This window comes from Mucor mucedo, assembly GCF_025094135.1.
Source record: "Mucor mucedo strain NRRL 3635 chromosome Unknown EV154scaffold_82, whole genome shotgun sequence".
Lineage (NCBI taxonomy): Eukaryota > Fungi > Mucoromycota > Mucoromycetes > Mucorales > Mucoraceae > Mucor > Mucor mucedo.
This window is the reverse complement of record NW_026252366.1, coordinates 120,059-141,704: the sequence shown is the minus strand read 5'-3', so window position 1 is coordinate 141,704 and position 21,646 is coordinate 120,059. Positions and strand designations below refer to the sequence as shown.

At 36.3% G+C, this 21,646-nt stretch overlaps 8 protein-coding genes across 8 annotated transcripts; 4 read left to right on the top strand and 4 right to left on the bottom strand.

Moving 5' to 3' along the window:
- Positions 1–72: 72 nt before the first annotated feature.
- On the bottom strand, positions 73–2,097 carry EV154DRAFT_425341 (uncharacterized protein; the record flags this gene model as incomplete). The annotated part of the gene is made up of 1 exon (XM_051596238.1): positions 73–2,097. One exon carries the CDS (start codon positions 2,095–2,097, stop codon positions 73–75), a length of 2,025 nt encoding a protein of 674 aa, XP_051455119.1.
- Positions 2,098–2,544: 447 nt separating this feature from the next.
- On the bottom strand, positions 2,545–4,492 carry EV154DRAFT_468583 (HAD-like domain-containing protein). Its single transcript, XM_051597801.1, has 10 exons — positions 4,451–4,492; positions 4,178–4,389; positions 4,088–4,116; positions 3,981–4,019; positions 3,817–3,904; positions 3,527–3,751; positions 3,390–3,453; positions 3,219–3,328; positions 3,143–3,151; positions 2,545–3,083 (listed from the first exon to the last, which is right to left on the bottom strand). Exons 2-10 carry the CDS (start codon positions 4,304–4,306, stop codon positions 2,709–2,711), a joined length of 1,068 nt encoding a protein of 355 aa, XP_051455118.1. The 5' UTR covers positions 4,307–4,389; positions 4,451–4,492; the 3' UTR covers positions 2,545–2,708.
- Positions 4,493–11,416: 6,924 nt separating this feature from the next.
- On the top strand, positions 11,417–13,578 carry EV154DRAFT_304183 (uncharacterized protein). The gene is made up of 8 exons (XM_051594878.1): positions 11,417–11,726; positions 11,793–11,933; positions 12,008–12,035; positions 12,109–12,613; positions 12,668–12,802; positions 12,870–13,158; positions 13,218–13,499; positions 13,563–13,578. Exons 1-7 carry the CDS (start codon positions 11,475–11,477, stop codon positions 13,323–13,325), a joined length of 1,458 nt encoding a protein of 485 aa, XP_051455117.1. The 5' UTR covers positions 11,417–11,474; the 3' UTR covers positions 13,326–13,499; positions 13,563–13,578.
- EV154DRAFT_304184 (uncharacterized protein) lies at positions 13,579–14,461 on the top strand. Its single transcript, XM_051594879.1, has one exon. The coding sequence runs from the start codon at positions 13,768–13,770 to the stop codon at positions 14,062–14,064; it is 297 nt and encodes a 98-aa protein (XP_051455116.1). The 5' UTR covers positions 13,579–13,767; the 3' UTR covers positions 14,065–14,461.
- EV154DRAFT_539226 (rab-GTPase-TBC domain-containing protein) lies at positions 14,170–15,798 on the bottom strand (the record flags this gene model as incomplete). The annotated part of the gene is made up of 7 exons (XM_051604334.1): positions 14,170–14,173; positions 14,233–14,406; positions 14,484–14,662; positions 14,747–15,082; positions 15,372–15,373; positions 15,493–15,561; positions 15,792–15,798. The coding sequence occupies 7 exons, from the start codon at positions 15,796–15,798 to the stop codon at positions 14,170–14,172; spliced, it is 771 nt and encodes a 256-aa protein (XP_051455115.1).
- Positions 15,799–17,075: 1,277 nt separating this feature from the next.
- EV154DRAFT_396852 (uncharacterized protein) lies at positions 17,076–17,543 on the top strand (the record flags this gene model as incomplete). Its single annotated transcript, XM_051595197.1, has 1 exon — positions 17,076–17,543. A coding segment is annotated over one exon (468 nt), but the record flags the coding sequence as incomplete, so codon positions are not given.
- A 375-nt stretch (positions 17,544–17,918) lies between these two features.
- EV154DRAFT_517024 (uncharacterized protein) lies at positions 17,919–20,440 on the top strand. The gene is made up of 10 exons (XM_051602454.1): positions 17,919–18,223; positions 18,317–18,385; positions 18,471–18,711; positions 18,778–18,899; positions 18,969–19,032; positions 19,142–19,292; positions 19,372–19,923; positions 19,995–20,034; positions 20,116–20,226; positions 20,309–20,440. The coding sequence occupies exons 1-10, from the start codon at positions 17,971–17,973 to the stop codon at positions 20,362–20,364; spliced, it is 1,659 nt and encodes a 552-aa protein (XP_051455113.1). The 5' UTR covers positions 17,919–17,970; the 3' UTR covers positions 20,365–20,440.
- Positions 20,441–20,566: 126 nt separating this feature from the next.
- Positions 20,567–21,632, bottom strand: EV154DRAFT_517019 (uncharacterized protein). Its single transcript, XM_051602453.1, has 2 exons — positions 21,090–21,632; positions 20,567–21,013 (listed from the first exon to the last, which is right to left on the bottom strand). Exons 1-2 carry the CDS (start codon positions 21,531–21,533, stop codon positions 20,681–20,683), a joined length of 777 nt encoding a protein of 258 aa, XP_051455112.1. The 5' UTR covers positions 21,534–21,632; the 3' UTR covers positions 20,567–20,680.
- Positions 21,633–21,646: the final 14 nt, after the last annotated feature.

Sequence of the window (21,646 nt, the reverse complement as noted above, 5' to 3'; positions counted from 1 at the left end):
AAAAAAAAAATAAGCATGGACCAATCTTTTTTTTTTTTACGTTACAATTGGATTCTAGAAATCTCGGGATTTTTATAATGTTTCTTTATTATTATGTGGTATAAGCGTCATCCATTTTTGTATTTTAGCAGCGGATGGATAATCCTTGATATTGACAAAGGCCTTCATAAACAGTTTGCCTGTCACCTCATCAGCCTCTGTGGAGAATAACTTGACAAATCCTTCCATCGCCGTAGGTTTCAAATCAGGTCCATATCCCGTCGTTGATCGAAAGATGGACCAAATCTTCTGACTCGACATTTTACCGGTCACTTGAGTACTACTCGTTTCCATTTGCTTCAGATGCGCACCCTTCTTTTGTTGTTTAAGCCAATGTGTATAATTCATCGTCTTTGAATCCAATTGTAAGAAACTTTGTACTAATAAATTAAACGTCACCACATCCAATTCTTGTTGCGTGCCCTTTTTTAATTCCTTCACAAATGTTTCCACATGATGCCAATCCTTTCGAATAATCCAGCCGTTTAATAATGTGTTGGTCGAATAGGTATCAGGTTGGATACCCGATTGGATCATCTTTTGAAATATTTGATTAGCGGCTTCCATATTATTCGCATTCACAAACGCTTTAATTAAAATGTTATAGGTCACAATATCCGGTGATAAATTCTGCCCCAGTAACCGTTGAAAGACTTTCTTTACTCGTGTCAAGTCAGGTTTAGGCAATCGAGAAGCATACCCGTTTAGCAAGACATTGTATCTCGTCAATGAATGTTCTTCCTTTTCACTTTCTCCATCGTCCAAAAATCGTTTTCGGTATTGCATATCCACCCACACACGTTCCAGTTTACGAATATCATTGTTTTTGGTAGCACTGGTCATCATGGCACGATACAAATGACTGCTGGCACATCGTTCTCCCTTTTGTTCTCTCACCCATGTATACAATCGAAATCCATTCTCGACATCGCCTCGTTTCCCTAACCCGCTGATCAATCGAGCCAGTTCTTCTCCACTCAGTTGCACATCCAGCTTCTTTTCCATCAGGGTTAATGCCGTTAACACATGTTTCCCAGGCACCAATCCTACACCCGTCTTGCTCTGGAAACCCATCATTGTCATCAGCATACGTGTGACAGTTGTCGACGTAAATCGGATCTGTCCTTCCGTCAATGCTCGTTCTACTCCCATCCAATCGTCTCCCATCGAACACCGTGCAGTCACATACGCTTTCACCAGACGTCGATTCGTCATGGTGCCTTTCTCTCTTGTTTTTAATCGTCCATAGGCTCGTATACATTCCTTCCATCGTCCACACGTTAACCAATGTTCCAACACCATGGCATAGCAATCTAAATCTTGACATCCTGTGTCTCGTAGCCAATCCATCACGGTTTCGTCCCCTCGTGCAAGCATACGTTTCGTCTCTTTCCCACTATCGAGTTGGGATTGCAGGGTCTCCACGTATTGTGCGTAACCCGTATGGGGTCCCAACCTTGCAGCTAAAAATTGCATGGTTTCCTCAGAATCGTGTGTCATGCTGGATAAGACACGGATCACTCTCCCATACTGTTGTCGATCAAATGCATATTCTAATAAAAGGTGTAAAGTACGATGTGTAGGTGTCATAAGCGAGGTATACGAGATCAAGTCCATCATCGTAAAGAGGTATAATGTGTCGATCTTTGTGACCTTTTCTTCTATATACAGTTGAACAAAGGTTTCGACAGACATGGGTGTCATCCTTTCATGGGAATAGCCAAGCCAAAGTGATTGTGTGATGCTTTCTAATGGTTCCTTTTCGATACTTTCGATATCACACACGGTTAAACCTTCCAGGGCCAACGGCATCATGTTGCGTTTTACACACAATGCAATCCAATCCGAAAGGTACTTGGCAAGTTGCGTTGTACATGTGCGGTCCATCATATCTCGTAAATGGCGATAGGCCATGGGTAATTGACCACAGTCCAAAAGCGCCGTCATGTAAAATCCATCGCTGGTGGGGTTTACGGTGTATCGTTTTCGATACTCTTTGTAGGTGGCTGTTACATGCACTGTATCGCGGGAAGCACCATAGGCTTTGATGGCAGCCATATACATGATGGCCGAAGGTTGAATATTTGCCATCAGTGCTTCTTCGTACGCTTGAATGATACGAGCCCAAAAGCCCGTCTTTTTACCGTGACATGCCTTGTCTAGTAAGGCAGTCATCAGCACATTGTATTGGTCCAGGGACACTGTTGGTAATGCTCTGTATTCGGTCCATAAACGCAACGCTCGTTTCTTGTCCGTCTTTAAAGGTCGTTGCATTAGCGATTCAAGTTGTGCTCTCATGGGTGGAGGCGTGGCTACTTTTAAAGTGGTATGACTTCGACATCCAACAGTAAAGGAAACAGGTCGAACAACAAAAGGCCAAGGTTTAAATAATCGTCTTAGTGAGCGTGTACATGGTTCTTTCAACTGAACCGTCATGTCTCTGCATGTAGTTTTATGTTAAAAACAGAAAAAAAAAAAAAGAAACAACAAAATATAATTATTTTTCGACCCAGGTGTCAAATCTTTTATATATATAAAAATAATCCAAACCCCACACCAGATAAAAAAAAAACGCACTCTCTCTCTCTCTCTGTGTGTGTGGCCCCCTAAACAGCCCTTTTTTTTTTTATGTCTCCGCCCTTGTGCCTACCAAGCCACAATGACATCACTTATTTTCTCTTCTCTTCATCAAAAATGATTTTCTCTACAGCTTCTTCCACATGATCACATACCATGGCGGCAGGAAATTCTTTCGAGTTGTCACCGGCAAATACACCAGTACGTACCAAGACACTGGTCCAGCCATAGTTATTTGCTCCCTGGATATCTGCAGCGGGGTTATCACCCACCGCGTACACTCGACCTTGGTCTCGAGCTCCTAAACGACCCAGCACATCCTCAGCGTATCGATACGTAGCTCCATGAGGTTTACCAAACGACGTCGAATGAAGTTCATGATCGGTCAACTTTTTGTATAATGAATCAAGCGCGATCTTGAACGCACCTTGGCCTAAACGAGGAGCTGGGAAATCCGTGCTCCAAATCTACTCTCCCTCTTAGTCTGTTGCACCCCTCCCTTTATTTATGTATATATGTAACTTACAAGATCGTTCTATAAACAAAGTTTGAGAAACAAAAAAAAAAAACAGGAAAATGTAGAGAGAAAGAGAGTAACTTACGTTGGACCAGTAAAGAGGAACATCTTGTGTTGAATAATCTCCCTTTCGACTACCTAAAATACCGTCTTTTGAACAAAGTGCATCCAACATGATTTGAAGATCTCTTCCCCCTAAATATGATTTATCATGATGAGTGAACCAATGTATACACCTAAATAAAAGATACTTTACAATCGTAGGTATCATGGAATACCATCACAGCATGAATTGGGAGCGTTGAAAACTCTCGCGCAGCCTATTGGATTTTTGATATCACATCAGCTCATCTATTTTTTGTTATCTTTAAAAAAAAAAAAAAGAAACTTTACACTGGTCAAGACAGACAAATCAGAGGATGGTTTGGCAAGAGGCCAAGATGAACTATTCCAATGCATAATATCATGTGGGGTCACGGCCTCGCCAAACCCATATTTCTTGGCCACATCGTAACATTGTCGACCTTTGCCTCCCACAATCAAGACACGTTTATCACGGTATTTTGAGGCCAACTTTTGCATGGGTGAATGAGATAGAATCACTTGTTTGGCGTCAATCTGATGAAAAAGGGGGGGTTAGATGTCCTTTGTGTTTATTTTTTTCAAAAAAACCGAAAACGAACCTTTACACCCACGATCTCACTGATTTGTCGTGCCTTTTCTTCTTCTGTGACACCTCCACCGTTGGTCAACAAGACAAACGGAATGTTTCTATTCATCTTTTTTTATTAGCATGCAGTATAGCGCCCCTTGAGAGGGGGGGGGGGGGCGGACCATTATCTCTTACCTGTTGGCTGAATTATCCCCATTCAACATTTTAAGCGCACTACATGAGGGGAGAAGGGGTTTAATGTTGCTTTTTTTTTTTAAAAAAAAAAAGGCATCTTTCTTTACCGAGTTGCTTCAGGAATTAAGCGCTTTCCCTAACAATAAACTCTACTTTAATACGAAAACAAAAGATGACACGTCTCAAAAGTCGTTTACCTTGATCAAGACACCATCAATGTCAAAGGCAAATGCATAATTCGGTTTTCCACCCACTGTCGTCGTCGAGATGCATCTCGAGAATGCCTGTCTTTTCATAAACCCACGGGTCAATACACTTGTCATCATGATTAAGTGAGAGAGAGAAAGAAAAATAAAGCGGTCATTAAACCCCAATGTAACCCGTTCCCCCACACATACACTCACCCGGGGTAATTAGAAAAAAGTATCAGATCAAAACAACAACACTTAAGAGAAACATGTGATTCTTAGGTACACACACACAGATATCAACATTTTGTTATCACTGGCTCTACAGGGTGTCATGCAGCAAAACATGGAAAGGCGCCTCTTACACACACACACATACACACATATGCGATTCCAGCTTTGTTTCATGATTTCAATCTCCGGTGGATGTGCCCTTATTTTATATATGGATTTGCATATTGTAGATAAAAATTGTCATCTTGCTGTACCGGACGAAAAAAGAATGACGATTGCCTAAAAGTGGAGCAGTAACGGGTTAACAAAAGTGAATCTTAGAGGGTATAATTTGATTCTTTTATCCTTTATAAAAACAAGGTTCTTCCGCCAACACAATAGCTGTTACATTAAACCCCAAAAGTCTAACTACAATATGGAAACATTACATGACACTACTGAAAAAGCGGATAGACAACTACCAAGTTCTGACTTGCTTGGGGTAAAGGCTCATACATTGAATGGCTGATGACATAAATAATTAAATCATTCTGACATAAGCTCTTATTTATCAGCCTACAAATATATAAATTGATTGGATCATCCTGACATAAACCAGTCTTTGTTTATCAGCCTATAAATAAGACATGTTCACACAAAAGTTTTCATTTTTTCTTTTCCTTTAACACACTTCTCTTTTTACATCAAAGCTAAAAGGTTAGTAAATAATAACTTTTTGCTATTCAAGACACACTAAATTATTGGCTCTTTTTTTTCAATGAAAGCTACATTGTCATTCCAGCCATATTACGGCTACGAATAGTCTTTGTTATGGTATGCTCCCCTCTTAGGCTGGTTTTTTGGGTTTTGGAACCTGCTAAAAGGAGAGACTTTAAATAGCAGGGGTTACACTGTAAAGTTATTCTATCTGCTCGCCGGTCTACTGTAAGTGGTATTAAAAAATACGTTTGAAAAAAAAAAAAAAAAAAAAAAAATACGGAAGTCTAAGCATTTTTTTTTCTCGTAAAACAGCTATCTAGCAAAAAAATGAGTCGTATTCTTGTCCAATTTGTCACGGGTTTAATGAATAAAGATGCACTGAAAGGGAAGCCTAATGATACAGTGTCGTAACTTTTTTTTTTGGAAAATAAAAAATTAAATTCTCCAATAAAATATCTTCATTTCTGCCAAAATGTTACAAAAAAGAAATTCTGAAAAGTTTGGCTACAACCAAACTTTTCAGAAATTTTGGGATATAAAAGCCCTCTAAAACGCTCTAGATAGCAGTTTGTGTTAAAAAATTGTGTTAAAAAATTGCGTTAAAAACTTGTGTTAGTAAAATGTATTTTATTGAACTTATTTGTTGAATTTAAAAGATAGAGTAATAGTGATAATAATAATAAAAAAAGAAGAATAACGTAAAAAATTCTAATTGATTGAAGCTGGAATTTGACATTTTTTTCTATCGCAAACACCTTCGCAGTCTTTACGCTTGCAATTCAGGCAAATAGGGTTTTTGCAGTTGGATCTTTTCATTTTTCCATTGCAAAGAACAACACCGCATCCCTTACATGATTTCTTTAAAGTTGGGGGTTCTTTTGAGTAAGGATGGTATGTTTGGGCAACTGCATTAGACCTATGGTAATCGGCTGTTCTACTTTGGATTTGAGGCAGGTTGTTATTGTTATATGTAAATGACGCTGTTGTGTGTTGAGGAGATATTTTATAGTATTAATTGGTCACATTGGAACTGATAGATGAGGGATAAATTGCAGGCGTATTTTTCTCAGGTAACGGAATTTCCGTGGCAAGGAGTTGAATAGGCACGGTAGGAGCAGTTAGCACATTTTGATTATTACAAATATTAGGTAGAGATGGTATGACAAACGGCAAGTGTGAGCTGGTAGAATTTTGTCGCTGAATTAGGAGTTGTATATTTGTCATAACACTGTAATGAATTTCACGAGTGTTACGGGCAACTTGTTGTTCTTTCCAATGCTTGTAGTGCTTCTCTAAATGTTCTGGGGTTTTATCAAAAAATTTATCTCCATTGCATAATAAGTTCTAAGCTTTGGAAAGCTGACCGAAATGAGGGTTAACTCTTAACGATGAATGCATAGCTTCGTTTATCATTCTCCCAAACAAAAGTTTTTCTTCCAAAGTATGAACAGCAATAACCGCATACTTTCTTTTCTGACGTGCTGCTACATAGTGATATCGACAATTTTTTCCCTGAATGTAAAACCTACCTTCAAAAAAACTGTGTTTTTTTTAAGGTATTGTATTATCGTTTTCAATATCGAATACCTGTCCATCTAAGCTTTTTTTTTTATCCTCAGCAGCCTTTTCAATACACAGTCTTGTCATTTCTTCGTCTGGTAATGAACGTATACCGAATACTTCTTGAGAGCTACGGAATCTCAGTGCATTTACTTCAATTGCTAGATGTCTATCGATGTTACGATAGGGCATATCCATACGCAGAAAGCCTAGATGCTGAATTAACCAAGGATCATAATGGCCTTTGTACTCTACTCCAAATCTATTGAAAGTTCCAACGTCAAAGTTGTGCCGTAAACGATACCCAACCAACATAGCCAAAAGACCTAAACATTCTAATTAGGTTCTGATGAACCCCTCCTTTTAAAGAATTTGTTCCTCTTACACTTATGTACAGAGTAATCCTATACTTGTCTTTCTTTTTTGGTAGTAAAGCTGAACACCAGGTGGATCTGATACATGACCTAGCTGTATTGTCTTCAAAACACTTAGAGCTTGGGATCAAGAAACTTTGTCAAACAAAACTCATTTATCAAAAAAAAATAAGAAAGAATAAATTGATGATAGAGTTATATCTATATATATGCTCGATCACAACAGTGGATAAACGTGCTTTAGGATTGTTATTGACCCATGTGCATTGACGTTATTGCTACAAGGAGTAATTGTCGCTGCACTTTTTTTCTATGCAATAGAGAAAACACAATTGTTTGTAAGGAGTCTTCATATTCTTTAAATTATAACGGTAATCACAAAAAAGTCTTATCTTATGGAAGAATTGCTATCTAGAAAAAAGGTGAATTGCTGACAAGGTAGTTAATCCTTTTTTTTTTTTTGGTGGGTCGTTTTTTTTTTAAAGCTACAAGTAAGCAAAAGCATTCAATGTTTTGGCCCAAAAGAATGTATCAGTAAAAGCTGTACGTAAAGGCTTTTCATGAACACAAATATAGTTCACGTAAGCTGGGGAAAAAAAGAGTTATTAGTGGCGTGTTGTTTAAAGTGTAACGTTGGTGTTGCTTAACAAGTCTTGAGTATAGGAAGAGTATTATTTTAAAGCACAAGAGTTTTTAATTGTTGTATCAGAGTGAAGCTTTTTATCTATTATTCGATGTGTAATTAAATTCCATGACCAAACTGAAAAAGAAAAAGACACTTTGTCTTTTTAGTATCGAGAAGTACGTGTTTATGACTGTAGTTACGTGGAGCTACAACGATTGTAAGAAATAGTATTAACTCTCCCTTTAGATAATAATATGCATACATTCAAAGTACGACAGGCTACACATCTTTTGCAAAAACTATAAATATCGCCTTTCATTTTTTTACTCTCAAAAAAACTGATCACAACCGAGCCATACTTGCTCTTCTTTTCCTTTCCTTTCCTTTCTTTCTTTATTTTTTATTCTTTCTTTTTTTCGTTTTCTTCTTTTTTTTTTATAAAGACTTACTTGAAAACATCTTAATTTATAAGAACCATTCAGTAAATCTCGAAATCCTGTACAGTAAACAACTTTCTTTTGAATAGTAACATACGTACTTTAAACAGTATTAATAAAACCTTTTCTATATTTACTTTCTCTTTTGTATGAATATATAAGAAACCATCCTTATCTGGAACCATTATTTATTATTCTGACCTTGTGTGAATATCTTCTATTATTTTTTTAAAATCAGAAACATTACACACTTAACACCGTCAATCAAAATCATTTACTTTTATTACAATTCGTTATAAAAATCCCTAACCAGACCATGACGTCGTTAAGACCCTGTATAGTAAAACAACTCTCTTTTGAAGTACCATTACATACTTAAAGCAGTCTTGATAAAAGCTTCATGTTAATTTAATAACCTTACTACATAATCATTGATTCTTTTACGAACCCTTGAGTGCTCATTCTTCTTCCTCTTAATAACAATATGTTAACAAATGTCTAATCAAAACCTATTAATTGATTTGGTACTCACTTCAAACTCAATCAACCCACGTCTACATTAACCTCTTCGGAACAACCATTTTATATAATACGATTCAGCAGTTTGCCTAGTAACACAGCTAAAAAGCCTAAGATCATAGTCGGAGAAGGGCCAATAATTCTGATTCCCAGATTGTAGATAAATTGGCATTTTGCTGTACTTGACGGAGAAAGAACCAGTTAGCAAAAGCGCAGCTAGACAGTTTCTGTTTCTTGCCCTTTATGAAAACAAGGTACTTCCGCCAACACCATGGCAGTTACATTAACCCGAAAGCTTTCCTACAATAAACATTGTTAAAAAAAAAACTGTTCCATTCTCAATTTTGCTTATATAGAATACAACCCATTTAGATTATTCGGACTCAATCATGTGAACAAAGCTGCTTACACCTGTTTGCTACTAAGATGAAGCAACAAGACACTAGAAAGTAATCTTACCACTTACATGATAGAATTTGTCTCAGCCAAGGACAGCTGACAAGCTCCCAGGTATAAGCTAGAGATGGAGTAAAGTTATACCTTAATGGAATCCTTCAGTATAAGATTACCCTTTTAACCTTTTTTATTGGAATAATCTCTGTTGTTTTGCTTTGTTCTATCATTTACTCACACCTGTTTGCTACTAAGATGAAGCAACAAGACACTAGAAAGTAATCTTACCACTTGCATGATAGAATTTGTCTCAGCCAAGGACAGCTGACAAGCTCCCAGGTATAAGCTAGAGATGGAGTAAAGTTATACCTTAATGGAATCCTTCAGTATAAGATTACTCTTTTATCCTTTTTATCGGAATAATCTCTGTGAGCAATGACAATTAGGAATAGATTTTTTTGTATGATGACAATTAGGAATAGGAAAAGTATAAATAAGTAAATAAAAAACAAATTAAAGCTACGTCATCAAGGTAATGTGGCGTTTTTCTAAAATTTCATATCCAGAGCCAATAAAACCCCTTTATTTTCTACGAATTATACGAGGATCAATTATGCGTAGATAAAAGGTGTATTGAATCTTGTGCACATTCCTTTATCATTTTTATAATAGAGAGTTTAGGGGTGTTCTCACGCAGATTATTTTAAAATTTTAAAATCTTGATTTTAATCAAAACATCTGCTCCCACCATTATGGAGGGATCAAATTTTTAGTTAATGTTTTCTGACATTCATATTAAACTTTTTATAAGTATCTATCATCTAAAGAAATCGAAGTGCTAGATGATCCATTTTTTGCTTCGTGCCAAGACTTGTAAATGGATCTCTTCGTGTTCATTTAAAACAGTGTAGAGGCAAGAAAACGTTAAAACTCCATGAGAGTGACCCCCTTTTAAAACAGTGCCGCCTACAAACGACATAAGTTAAGTTATAAAAGGATGAACCTTCGCTATCAAGGAGCTGTATACGTAACTAAAGTAATTAGCAGAAGAAACATGACAATCATACTGCATCTTATCTTTAAATTGAGAAAGCTCAAGATATTGTCTTGACTAGATCATAGATAATACGGAAGGATATTGGGCATCATGGTCGAGGGTTATGTAATACTGAAGCTGCAATTCGTCATATTTTTCAGTGTCCAACACACGAAGGACTTTAGCCATACGATGAGGTCTAATTCCATGTTGAAAGAGTGGTCTCATCAGTTTGCAAAGCACTTTAGACAGGCCAGATCGATGACAAAGGACAGCTGGAAATTTAGCTTGTAAATGAAGCGAGTTGCCGGATCAAAGCTGGGTTCCACCCATCAAATGTGGGCTTAACATCCTTATAACGACACTTGTATCTTGTAGTCATCAGGTAAAAACAGACAAAAATTACTAAACATATTAGAAATGAGATAAAAAAGAAACTTCTCATAAGATCGCACTCACTTAAATCGATAATCCTCCTAGCTCTTAGCTTCTTATTAAATTCCTTTAAACCTATTTTTGCTTCACAAGTCGGACATTTTAAATCTCTTACTAAATGATGAGGGAACCATAAAGCACTCTAGGTGTATAGAGGTATCCCGGATCTTTGTTATTACTATCAAGCATAAAGTATGGATTCTTTCAGTGAGCCCAAAAAGTGCCATTTTGATACTCTTCTGGTCTTTTCCCCCATCAATCTTTCTGTAACTCAGCAAGATACGTATTGACATAGCTTACTTTAAGGATAGAAGCTGTATCATTGTCAACAGCGATGAATTTGTTTTCGTCTAGTTCTTCTGTACCGCCTTCGTCATCTGTTCCCCACTCATTATGATTTCCCTTATCTTCATCCAACAAATCCGCAGTTTGGATATCGAAGTTGAAAAATTCATCAATATTAACTTCGTCTTCGTTCTCATCGTCAACGTTATTTTCAAGATTTAATAGAAAATTTCATTGCCCTTTAGTTGTGATCTGACAGGAACGAGTACCATGTTATGCTTTCTTCCATACTCATCGGCAATGGAACGCGAATGCACTATAATAGTAAAAGTATTTACGATTCCAAAGGTTTCGACCATTCGCGATTACTTTATTCTGTAACTGCAGAATTGTCCATTTTTTTTTATAGATAAAATTAGGACTAAAATTTAAAAAGGTAACTCTTTGAGCAAAGTACTGTCGCTTATAAAATATAGTACAAATACGTTGTCCCTTTCTTGACGCACCCATTTCACGCACCAAAAATGAATATATTACATAAGAAATGTGTTTTAAAACCTGATTTCGGTGCCTAGAACTTCCCCTATTTAATACATACGTAGGTGACGTGCTATTTTTTTTAAAAAAAACATGTGATTTCAGAAAGTACGTAGAAAAAAATAAAAACGACGTGTAGACATTCTCTCTTTATACCCCTTCTCTGTTAAGAATGTCGTGTCCAGAACCATACCTAAACAAAAAAATTGATATCAAATCAAGCGTAAAAAATAATGAGTTTTTTTCAAGCAATGTTGTGAATGATTGGACTTTCAAAAACTTTGTAATATGGACTGGCGATATTTATGCTAAAAGGATGAAATCCCACTTAAAAGAGTATCACAATAGCTTGAATTCCTTACTCAAAAAACAAAATATGGATCGTGCTCTTGTTCAATATGTCACCAGTCTTTTAAATAAAAAGGTATAGTAAGAAATAGTATAATAATTTATTGTGCTTTACAAACTTACACCATTCTCAATAAAATAGTGGTCGGATCATGAGTTAAATTTGCTGCGCGAGGAGTTTAACGAGAAGCCAATCATAGGAGGGTCTATCAACATCACGAACTCTGTCGTAAATCACTCGAACATCACCAATAGCCCATCCGTATCACTGAGGCAAACCAAGGTATGTATATATATTGCTTCATACGTAGATACGCAACAACTATAGTTAATGTTAATGTATATTTCATTTTATAGCGTAGAAGAAGTTCATTGCCACCATCAGGTAAATAAAGCAATTCTTATGCATCCCATAAAAAGGGATGATGATTTTTACTAAACTTATGCATAAATCATAGGCAGCGTTGTCTCGGTTAAGAAAAATAAAGAGACGTACTCTTTAATTAAGCCAACCACACCTAATGCCCTTTTTTCTTTGGACAGCCCTTTTTTTGATGAAGATATCAAAGCCAAAGTTGCTGAAATTGCTCACATTAAAATAAGTAACGAGTGCATTTGTCAAGACCAATCATTAGTAAATGAGTATTTGAAGAATGTTGAGGAAAGTAAAGCAAAGTCATGTATGAAACGTCTCCCGAATGCAATGGCTTTTCTTAGCGGCGCCTTGAACCAGAATGTCAACACACTCATAGCTTGGTTAGGTAAAAATGGATTCGAATCCAACCACTCCGAGGAAGAAGACAAAGCAATACTTTTCATTCGCCTGGTGTTAACTGATTTCTATGCAAATTGCATGAAGCCTCCATTGTTGAACAAAGCAAACGAAAGGACTCCTTTTGTAGAATATCTGGTACCCATATTTAAATACTATAGTGCTGTTTATCAAAACATAAACTTCCAATGGTAAGACTTTATTATATATAGTCGTATGGAGTCAATAACTTACTTCCATCTTAGGTGTGAGAAAGGTCTAGATGGCAATAAGTGCCTGAAATATTTCGATTTGGAAGATCAAGGGAAAAAACGTCTTGCGGATGGTATTGGTTATGTAGTTGCTGACAACACCGAGAGTATGCTAATTGAATCGTCGGGGTAAGCTTTCTAATGATGTTATTATATTATTTGTGAACGTATATTAATATACAAAATTTAAAATCAGGGAGGAAAATGACGAGCATAGAAAGGGTGACACGATCAAGCTACTAGAATGTAGCATACGAGCCTTAAAGATGGAAATGGAAAAGATGAAATCTTCTTCTTTTACAACATATAAAAAAAGAAAGTTTATTAGTTACCTCTATGCCCGTGATAAGTTGACGATGCTGGTTACTTCTGTTGTAGATAAAGACCATTGGGGATTTGTTCACGTGAGGGACGCTTTAATTCCAAGAACATGGGAGACACGGCTACGTTGGTTAAAATTGTTTGATTTGATGTTGTGCACCAAGGTATATTTCATAAAAATAAACACATACTCCTATATTTAACCTAACTTAACTTACTTTAGGATAAACTAGAAGAACAGCGCATTATAGCAGAGATGTTAGAAAAGGAAGAAGACGGTTGGATTGAAGTCTCAGAGGGAGATTCAATTCAGGATATGCTGAACTTTTAGTTGTTTGAAGTAACTACAATGTACCATCATTTTTTTTTAAATATACCCAAACTGTTTACAACATAGTATTGAATAATCAACTTGCTTAAATCACTTCAAGTTAAAGAGTATTGTATTCATAAATATGCAAACGTATGTCAAGATGCTTTAAGCAAAGAAAGCTTTATATTTGAGGTATGACAAATGTTTAGTCGCTTCTTTCTTTACATACAACCTAATGGTTTACGTCTTTTTTAGATGGTATGAGAAGGATAGTTGGGGCAATTCAAGAAAATGATCTGCATAAAAAAGGAAAGACAGTCCTGCTAGGGTGGGTTAATAGCAGAGAAAGCTCTTAACAAAAAGAGCCTCCCCCATAAGCCACTATTTTTCAAAGTCAAGGGTACCTTTTTTTTATTTTTGTTGCCCACCCTCTTTTTTTCATAATTATTCCAACTTGAAGATGATGAACCGTCGATTATTTAGTAGCAGTACCCGTGCTGCCGCCGACTTTTATAAAATTACCTTGAAGCGTTCTTCTATCGGTCTTCCTCAAGATATCAAAGCAGCTGCCAAGACCCTTGGACTTGTTCGTCTTCAACAAACTTCATATAAGCCTGTTAATGCCAGTAATGCCGGTCTTATTCTCAAGTTGAAGGAAATTGTGCAAGTTCAACTTGTGGACCATATTCCCACCGCACAAGAAATTGCCGCAACAAAACCCTCCAAAGGTTATACCATTGTTGGTAGCAAAATCTAGACGAGGTGGATATTTTTTTTTTTTTTCTTCTCTTGTACATTATAAACACACACAAACACACGCGCGCGCGCACACACACACACAACATAACAGTCCATCAACAATTCAACTTGGACGTAGAAAATAATAATAAAATAAAATAGATAGTTATTTTATATAAAGTTAAACTCGTCTTGATCCTCAATGGAACCTCTCCTTTTTTTACTCCACTCTTCCAACATTTCATCCTCCCATTCTTCTTTTTTGACTTGATGACTTAGATATTGATTTGCCTGTAATTGGTCTGGCACATCACCCCATTCTAACGTACCCCAGTCTTTCTCCCAGGTATTAATCACAGACCTATAAAAAGATGTTTTACATCTTTTAGTATGTATATATTTTTGAAAGGCTCTCAAATTAAGCTTATATTACTTTACTCGTCATGTAACCAGATACCACTCCGCTTTTGTAACTGTAAGGAGGAGTAGGATTTTTCTAATTGTACAGCCTTGTGAATGATTTTTTCGATATCCGTGTTTTGTGGGATGCGTGTCACGAGTGAATGCACGATATCTGTTTCTGCCGCTAATATTTCATCTCGTCGTAACAATGTGATCTAATAGAAGGGAAAATGTGAGGAACAAATGGGGAAGATAAAAGACAATAGTGTGGGAGAGAGAGAGAGAGAGAGACCACTTACGGCGCTTGCTGTAAAGACAGGCATGATGGCAGGACTAGCGATAAATAAATCAAATAAGCGAACGACCTTTTCGTAATTTTCAAAATCATGGCTGAACCAGGTAAGTATCCAGCTCAAAGCATAATACGGCATAACATTGGCTTTTTCGAGAAATAAAGAGAGTTCGGGATCTTCATATTCGATAAGTGAGCTCATCAGCCGTAGTTGCTTTGATACCGGATCAAAAGAATCTAGCATGGCATCTCGAATAAAAAACAGTGCGACGTTTTCTGCTGCGGGAATAGCGGCTTTTTTACCTAGCACGAGTAAAAAGCAAGTGCATATATCATGAAACCCCTAAAGAATTATTGTTCTTATTAAAAAAAAATTATAAAGACCCTCCTCACACACTCACACACACACACACATACACACACACACACACACACACACACATACACACACACACACACACACACACACACACACACACACACACACACACACAACACGCTTTTAGCTCACACAAAAAAAAAAAGAGTGTATATTCTACCTGATAATATTTTAAGGCGGGATTTCTCCACAGGATTTCAACAATCATGCAATGCAACTCTTGTTGTTTATGTGCTTTAAACATTGGTGATACATCTTTTTTTTTTTTTTTTTTTTCATATAAACAAGTTTTTTTTTGTTTTTTGTTTTTTTTTTTTTAATTATTGTTATTTTTTGTCCCCGCAAAAAAAAAAAAAAAAGTCTCCTCTATTTACCTTGTGGATAGTAGTACAATGATCTCTCTACATCTTTTGTTATCTGTACTGGATCCGCTAAATCCTTTTCTAAAAATAAGAACTTAATTAATAAATTCCTCCTCATTGGATTCCCTTCAAATGATTTCTTTTACCACTGCCTTTCTCTGCAATGTAATTGCCATGATGTGTATGCAGTAAAATCGGCCTAATTGGATAACAACGCATGAGTTTCTTTTTCTTTTTGTTTTTATATGAAAAGTGGGTGGAGGAAAAAGACAAGGTAGTTTTAGTTACAAAAAAAAAATTTACCAACCTACCAAACATATTGTCGAAGTTTATCATCTACAAAGCCTTCGGGACATTTAGCTAGCTTTTTAAGTTCATCTAAATCATTCTTTGCCATGGCGTCGAGTATATCTTCTGTTTGTTGTACTCGGCGCATGCTTCTAGCTGGGGAGGAAATATATATACACATGAACAACTTTTTTCTTCATTGACATTGTTTAACGTCCCGTCATACCAACCGACATTCTAACTCCCATTCTTAAACCATGCATTATTTAACAAGTTTAAATTCAAAAAAGAGGAAAAAAAAAAAAAAAAATAGAGACCAACCAACAAATTAAACAAAGAAACATCAAGTCACGCATTGGGTAATGTGTGCTATTGCATACAACCCTTTTTTTTTTTTTTTTAACACATAAATAAAAAAATTGGGTGAGGAGTATAAAACAGAGAGAAAAAGGGCCTATATTGCTTATGTCACTTTAAACCGTTCGATAGCCAATCCGGAAAAAAAAGGACATGATTAAACAATAAGAGTTAGTGACAACACTATGTATCATTACATCAGTAAACCAATGTGTACATTTAGAAAAAGTCAGGTGATGATGGTGACACGGCTGTATGATTTACAAAACTCAAAAAGTAGGTGGGATTGATGAAGACGACTAGGGAAATCACTTGGGTATAAAAAAATTTGGGACCCCATGAACGTGTCATAAACAAAATATACGAATTAGTTTCAAAAATGCGATCATGTGTATGATGGGCCACTCTGTTATGTAGCTAATTGTAGTTAGATTGACAGCCCCGTTCCCACTAACTTTTTAAAAAAAAATTTATCAGAACTGTCTGGACACTTGGTTTCAATGAAATAGGGTATACAGGAGCAAATAGCTCATTTAAGCTACCCCTCAACACTCACTCACTTTATCTTTGCACTTAGAAAATAACCTCACTTTATCTTTGCACTAGAAAAAAAAAACGCTCACTTTAATATAAAATCTTTTTCTGCTTTTTTTTTTTTTCTTTGTACATATCTAACTACAATGGCCAGTCAAAAATGTAAGTTGATTCAGCCTACAACGTAGCTTATCTCATTTTAATTTTTAACTCATCATGTTGCAAAAAAAAAAGACTTCAAGCTTCCTTTCAAGTGGCAACCCCCACACGATATCATAACCAAGTCATTACTTGAAGACCCTTCTATTATAAATATGATCGTCCGTGCTTTAGTTGGTACTGAGAGTATCCAAAGCTACTATTCAGTACTATATTTTATCTGTCTAATTCTCAATGCTTTTTACTTTATAGATGAAAATATTCCAGTAGACACTTATACGGTCGCTCCAATAGAGTCATTTGCAACTACTACTACTACTGATAAAAACATGTATACGTTATACGTCTCGAAAAACGAAATCAGTGATAAATGGGGACCAGTGCTTGTCGTAGTCCAAGAGATAGTAGACCACGTTACAATGGGAGAAACAATTAAACGCTGTTTACTGGTTTATGAAGAAAGACACATTTCACCCACAGTTCTAATTATCTCTCTACAAGATAGCCTGGATTGGGGACAGTTTGATGAAGAGGATGATTTCTTTCTACGAAAAATCCAATGTAGCTATTGGTCCGAGAAATGCTTGGTGTTCTTTTCTAATCCATTAAACAACGTCTTGTCGGTACCTTCACTGACCTCATTTTGTCAATTTATATCGAATACGAAAAAGACCTTTTCTTCTTTTCAAGACCTGAAAACTGGAATTATATCGTTGACGTGCGAAACCGCAAAGCCATAAAAAAAGAGGCTTACACCAAGAAAATATTGGCTTAACATTTATCTGAAAGTGTTATCACTCTAAAGCTTTTGATCACAATAAATACTTTAAACCAGTTATGCATTTCGCGATAAATTGCCTCACTCAACTGGAACAGGAACCCCTTTTCATATGCATAGTGATGGGTTTCGTCAACGGTGTAAAACAGGATTTCACCAACACTCTTTAAAAGCGTACGTCATTCACGCATAATTAAACCCTCCTACCCCGCCACCTTGTCATGCATATTTCATATATTATAAAAAAAAACTCGAGCAGTGTATCTAGCCTTGCAAACAGGAATTAAAAATTTGGAGAGGGCGGCGGGGAGGCGCGGGGAAAGGGATTACGTCGTTTTTTTTTTTTTATTGTTATTATTTTTTATTCTGTATTGATGAACATGCAATGGGGATCATTGATCATGCTGGCATGTGGTCTGGTCGTTATTTACCTGGCCATCTTATCCCAAGACGTCCCTTACCCACACCCAAAAACGATCTACACGTCTAACGGACCACTATTTCGAAACCCAGATCAGGTCATCTTGACCACTGTAGGACCATGGATTTACCTCACGAGCATGCAATTTCAACAACCTACCCATGAACCTTTTATAGGCATTCATAATTTGAAATTAGGTGTGCAAGGCATGTACAAGTTTCCCCCCCCCCTTTTTATATATAAAAAAGGACGATCCCCTTTTTTTTTTAACACCCTCCCCTCCTCCATTGTATTTCTAGGCGTGATAAAACAATATAAAAAACCCATTTCGAATTTACAATCAGAACGAGAGTTACTCGAATCCGACGGTAAAAAAAAAAAAAAAAGGGGAATTCCATCGATATCGAAAATCTAAATAGACGAACGACCATTAAAAATTAAAAAGAAATTTAGGTTGGGAACCTTGTTTTGAACATACGTTGAGAGGTCAAATATCCAAAGTATCCGAACGAAAGAATAGTACAACTTGGCATTTTGGTGTGTTGTATCATCATGTGGAAAACGATCATTCGTTTCATTTTGTCAGAGTTTATTATACAGTAGATCATGTATTCGAATACAAGGATATTAAATTACCTGGCACGATCTGGGTTGATTCTATCTCGCTCGAATACGATTCCATTATCTTTTCTAGGTATTTCTTGTTTTTTTTTATAAAAAAAAAAAAAAAGAGAGGGGAGGCTGACATTCATATTCTTAGGGATCCAGATCTTGTTGAATTTCATATCATGACTTTACCTTCCACTTTAATAGAACCACCTCATTCAGATAATGCTCAAGATATCACCTTGGATACAGTACAACATGGAAGAGCTATCCAGGGTAAAAAAAAAAAAAGACTTTGACAGCTTACCCTTTTTTTTTTTTTTTTATTGATATCATCTGAATTAGAATGGTCACAACCTGCATCTACAGAGGAATATGCAACTCTTTTTTCAAGATTATATTCACACATGTAAGTTTTACGTGTGCAAATTTAGTTTTTTTTTTTTTTTTTAAAAAAAAAAAAAAAAAATTCATGCAAAAAAAAAAAAAAACTAATCTGATCTGATAAATAAAAAAAGAAATGACACCTATCGAGTTTTCACACTCAGTGTGCATCGAACCACCTCGACATTTTATGTCAATATCACAATTGCAGATAACATTACCATGACAACCAGCGAAAATCAACGAGCGACGACTTGGATTGAACGAGAAAAAGCCGAATCCAAAGTATTAAAATAAGCCAAAAAAAAAAAAAAGTTTCATTGCTAGGGGAGGGGAGACACTAACTCTATTAAAAAAAAAAAAGTACCCAGTGATCAATACAGAGGAAATGATTGATTATGGCGGTTTCGCCGATATTTCCAATTACAAGAATATCGAACTACGTACTTCCATGCCACAATTGCACGCGACGGTCTCTTCTGATTTAAAAACAATTGTCTTTCCATTCCTCAAGAATAAATTCATCACGTTGGATTATACGGAAAACATGGACATGTTGAAAAGGATTCCCTCTGAAAGCGAACGTTTGTACTCGAATGACAATAAACAGACGGTACTAGCAGAATATTATTATTGGCAGCCTTATAAATCGGTGGATGCAGATATCATGGGTGTTCAATTGAATGAAGAAGGTACGATCTTGGCGTTGTGGACAGAATTCAACCATGTGTATATTTATAAACGTGGGACGGATAAAGTGGAAACATCGTTACTGGGAAAGATTGACCGTTGGTTGGATCATGTTTTATCAGATATGTCTGATGAAGAAAAGGAAATCAGAAGACTTCATTTCCCTCCCTTTTGGGAATTGGAAATGGCCATTGCTCCCATACGTAATGAATATGGTGATTCAAGGGTAAAAACTACTATTTAATCACGCTTCACCCCCCCCCCCTTATTTTTATCTCACAATTTTTTTTTTATAAGGTTGTAGGCACTGTTCATTTCTGGGATAAGAATTATATCTGTAAGATCGATCTTTTTTTTTTTGTTTTGTTTATTATGAATAATTAAACGCGGGGGATCATCCCCTTTTCTCTTATTTTAGTCGTGGGTTACAAGAATGGATTTGTAAATTCTTATCGGATCGATTCCCAAGAACCCGAAAAATCCATCAATTTTTGGACCTTTGCAATTGAGCGATGGGATATGCTTTTCGGTAACTCCTTTTTTTTTGATGCATTTTTTTCTACTCTCTGACTTAAACACTTCCTCCCACTATTTTTTTTTTTTATATATAGCCATGTCTGCCGTCATTACCATCTTTGTCTATAACGAATATCAACGTCCTCTCTAAAAAAAAACCTCCTCCCATACGCTCGCGTATAAAGGACCATAGCTTCTTTTTTTTTTTTTAAACCAATTAAAAATGTCCCCGTTTTTTTTTTTTTTTTTTGTGTATTTCTTTCTACCATGAGTCATCCAAAAAAAAAAAAAGATTGTATGACAAAATGTCAGACTTAATCTTTTTATATGTAGTTCAAATTAAAATTTCGTTTATTTATATTTATTTATTATGAAAGAGCCTTTTTTTTGATCAACAAAAAAAAACATGCATGTGTCGGGGGGGGGGGCGGCGGAACCCCGACGTTTGGTAAGAAGAAAAAAAAAAATTAATGACGCAGAAATGGATTATAACTGGCTTCAATCATGGGTGGATTGCGTTGTCGACAATGAGCTTTAGGAGGTTCATCGGTCTTGTAATAATTTACGGTAGCATCTTGATCATCTTGGGTAGCGACGGAATCGACGGAAGACAAGGATCCGCAGGAATCATTGATGAGACCCGGTTGTCCAGAATACATGGCGGCATACGTAGGGATATCTGCATCATGGAGAGCCGCTGCAGCTTCCGGTCTTTTAATAACGATAGGGATAGTAGAAGTTGACTTGTAACGATAATAAGCATTTGATAACTCTGCAGGAGAGATGGAGACATGATAATTCTACATGATTTGCGACAAAAAAAAAATCATACTTAGATTCTCTCTCTCTTTTCAACTTTTTTTTGTTGTTACTCACCATGAGAGAAAGCAATTGCTTTTCCATCAGATTGATTTCGGATAGTGTAAAATAAGCTGCATATTTCGCCCAATGTTTGTTTTTCGGTGAGGTGTCATGCAAGGCCTTGGAAGTGACAATCAGGGTTGCTAAAAAGATACGATGAGAAGTGCATGGCATCCCTTTAGCGATGGTAGAAAGTGTCTGTTGAAGTCGTTGAAAGAAGACAAGTGAACCCAAGAGGGTACCCGTACGTACGGAGGATCGTTTGACGAGAAATCCGATAAAGGAGGCTAAAGAAGGAAGTGGACCGTATTTACTATGACCCAAGCTACTGCTGTTGTTTGTGACACTGGGTTGACAAGGAATCACTAACGACGCCTGCGTAGTTACGTGAGAAAGTAGTTCTGAACTGACAGGACGATGAATCATGTCCAGAATATCTGCAAGTATGGCTTCATCCATGACCTTTTTTTTTTTTCTTTATGTTAATATAAAAAAAAAAAAAGAAAAAAAAGATGTATATTTGTTTATTTTTTTTTTCTTTTTCTTTTTTTTTTTTTTGCTTTATTAAATAG

Coding starts and splice junctions, on each gene's coding strand:
- EV154DRAFT_517024 (XM_051602454.1), top strand. CDS start 17,971: ATGAACATGCAATGGGGATCATTGATCATGCTGGCATGTGGTCTGGTC. Junction 18,712..18,777: donor GATTCCATTATCTTTTCTAG/GTATTTCTTGTT, acceptor TCATATTCTTAG/GGATCCAGATCTTGTTGAAT. Junction 18,900..18,968: donor ACATGGAAGAGCTATCCAGG/GTAAAAAAAAAA, acceptor CATCTGAATTAG/AATGGTCACAACCTGCATCT.
- EV154DRAFT_304184 (XM_051594879.1), top strand. CDS start 13,768: ATGATGAACCGTCGATTATTTAGTAGCAGTACCCGTGCTGCCGCCGAC.
- EV154DRAFT_468583 (XM_051597801.1), bottom strand. CDS start 4,306: ATGATGACAAGTGTATTGACCCGTGGGTTTATGAAAAGACAGGCATTC. Junction 3,752..3,816: donor GTGAGATCGTGGGTGTAAAG/GTTCGTTTTCGG, acceptor CTTTTTCATCAG/ATTGACGCCAAACAAGTGAT. Junction 3,454..3,526: donor ATTTGTCTGTCTTGACCAGT/GTAAAGTTTCTT, acceptor AAAATCCAATAG/GCTGCGCGAGAGTTTTCAAC.
- EV154DRAFT_517019 (XM_051602453.1), bottom strand. CDS start 21,533: ATGGATGAAGCCATACTTGCAGATATTCTGGACATGATTCATCGTCCT. Junction 21,014..21,089: donor AGCAATTGCTTTCTCTCATG/GTGAGTAACAAC, acceptor CAAATCATGTAG/AATTATCATGTCTCCATCTC.
- EV154DRAFT_304183 (XM_051594878.1), top strand. CDS start 11,475: ATGTCGTGTCCAGAACCATACCTAAACAAAAAAATTGATATCAAATCA. Junction 12,036..12,108: donor AAGTTCATTGCCACCATCAG/GTAAATAAAGCA, acceptor CATAAATCATAG/GCAGCGTTGTCTCGGTTAAG. Junction 12,614..12,667: donor CAAAACATAAACTTCCAATG/GTAAGACTTTAT, acceptor CTTCCATCTTAG/GTGTGAGAAAGGTCTAGATG.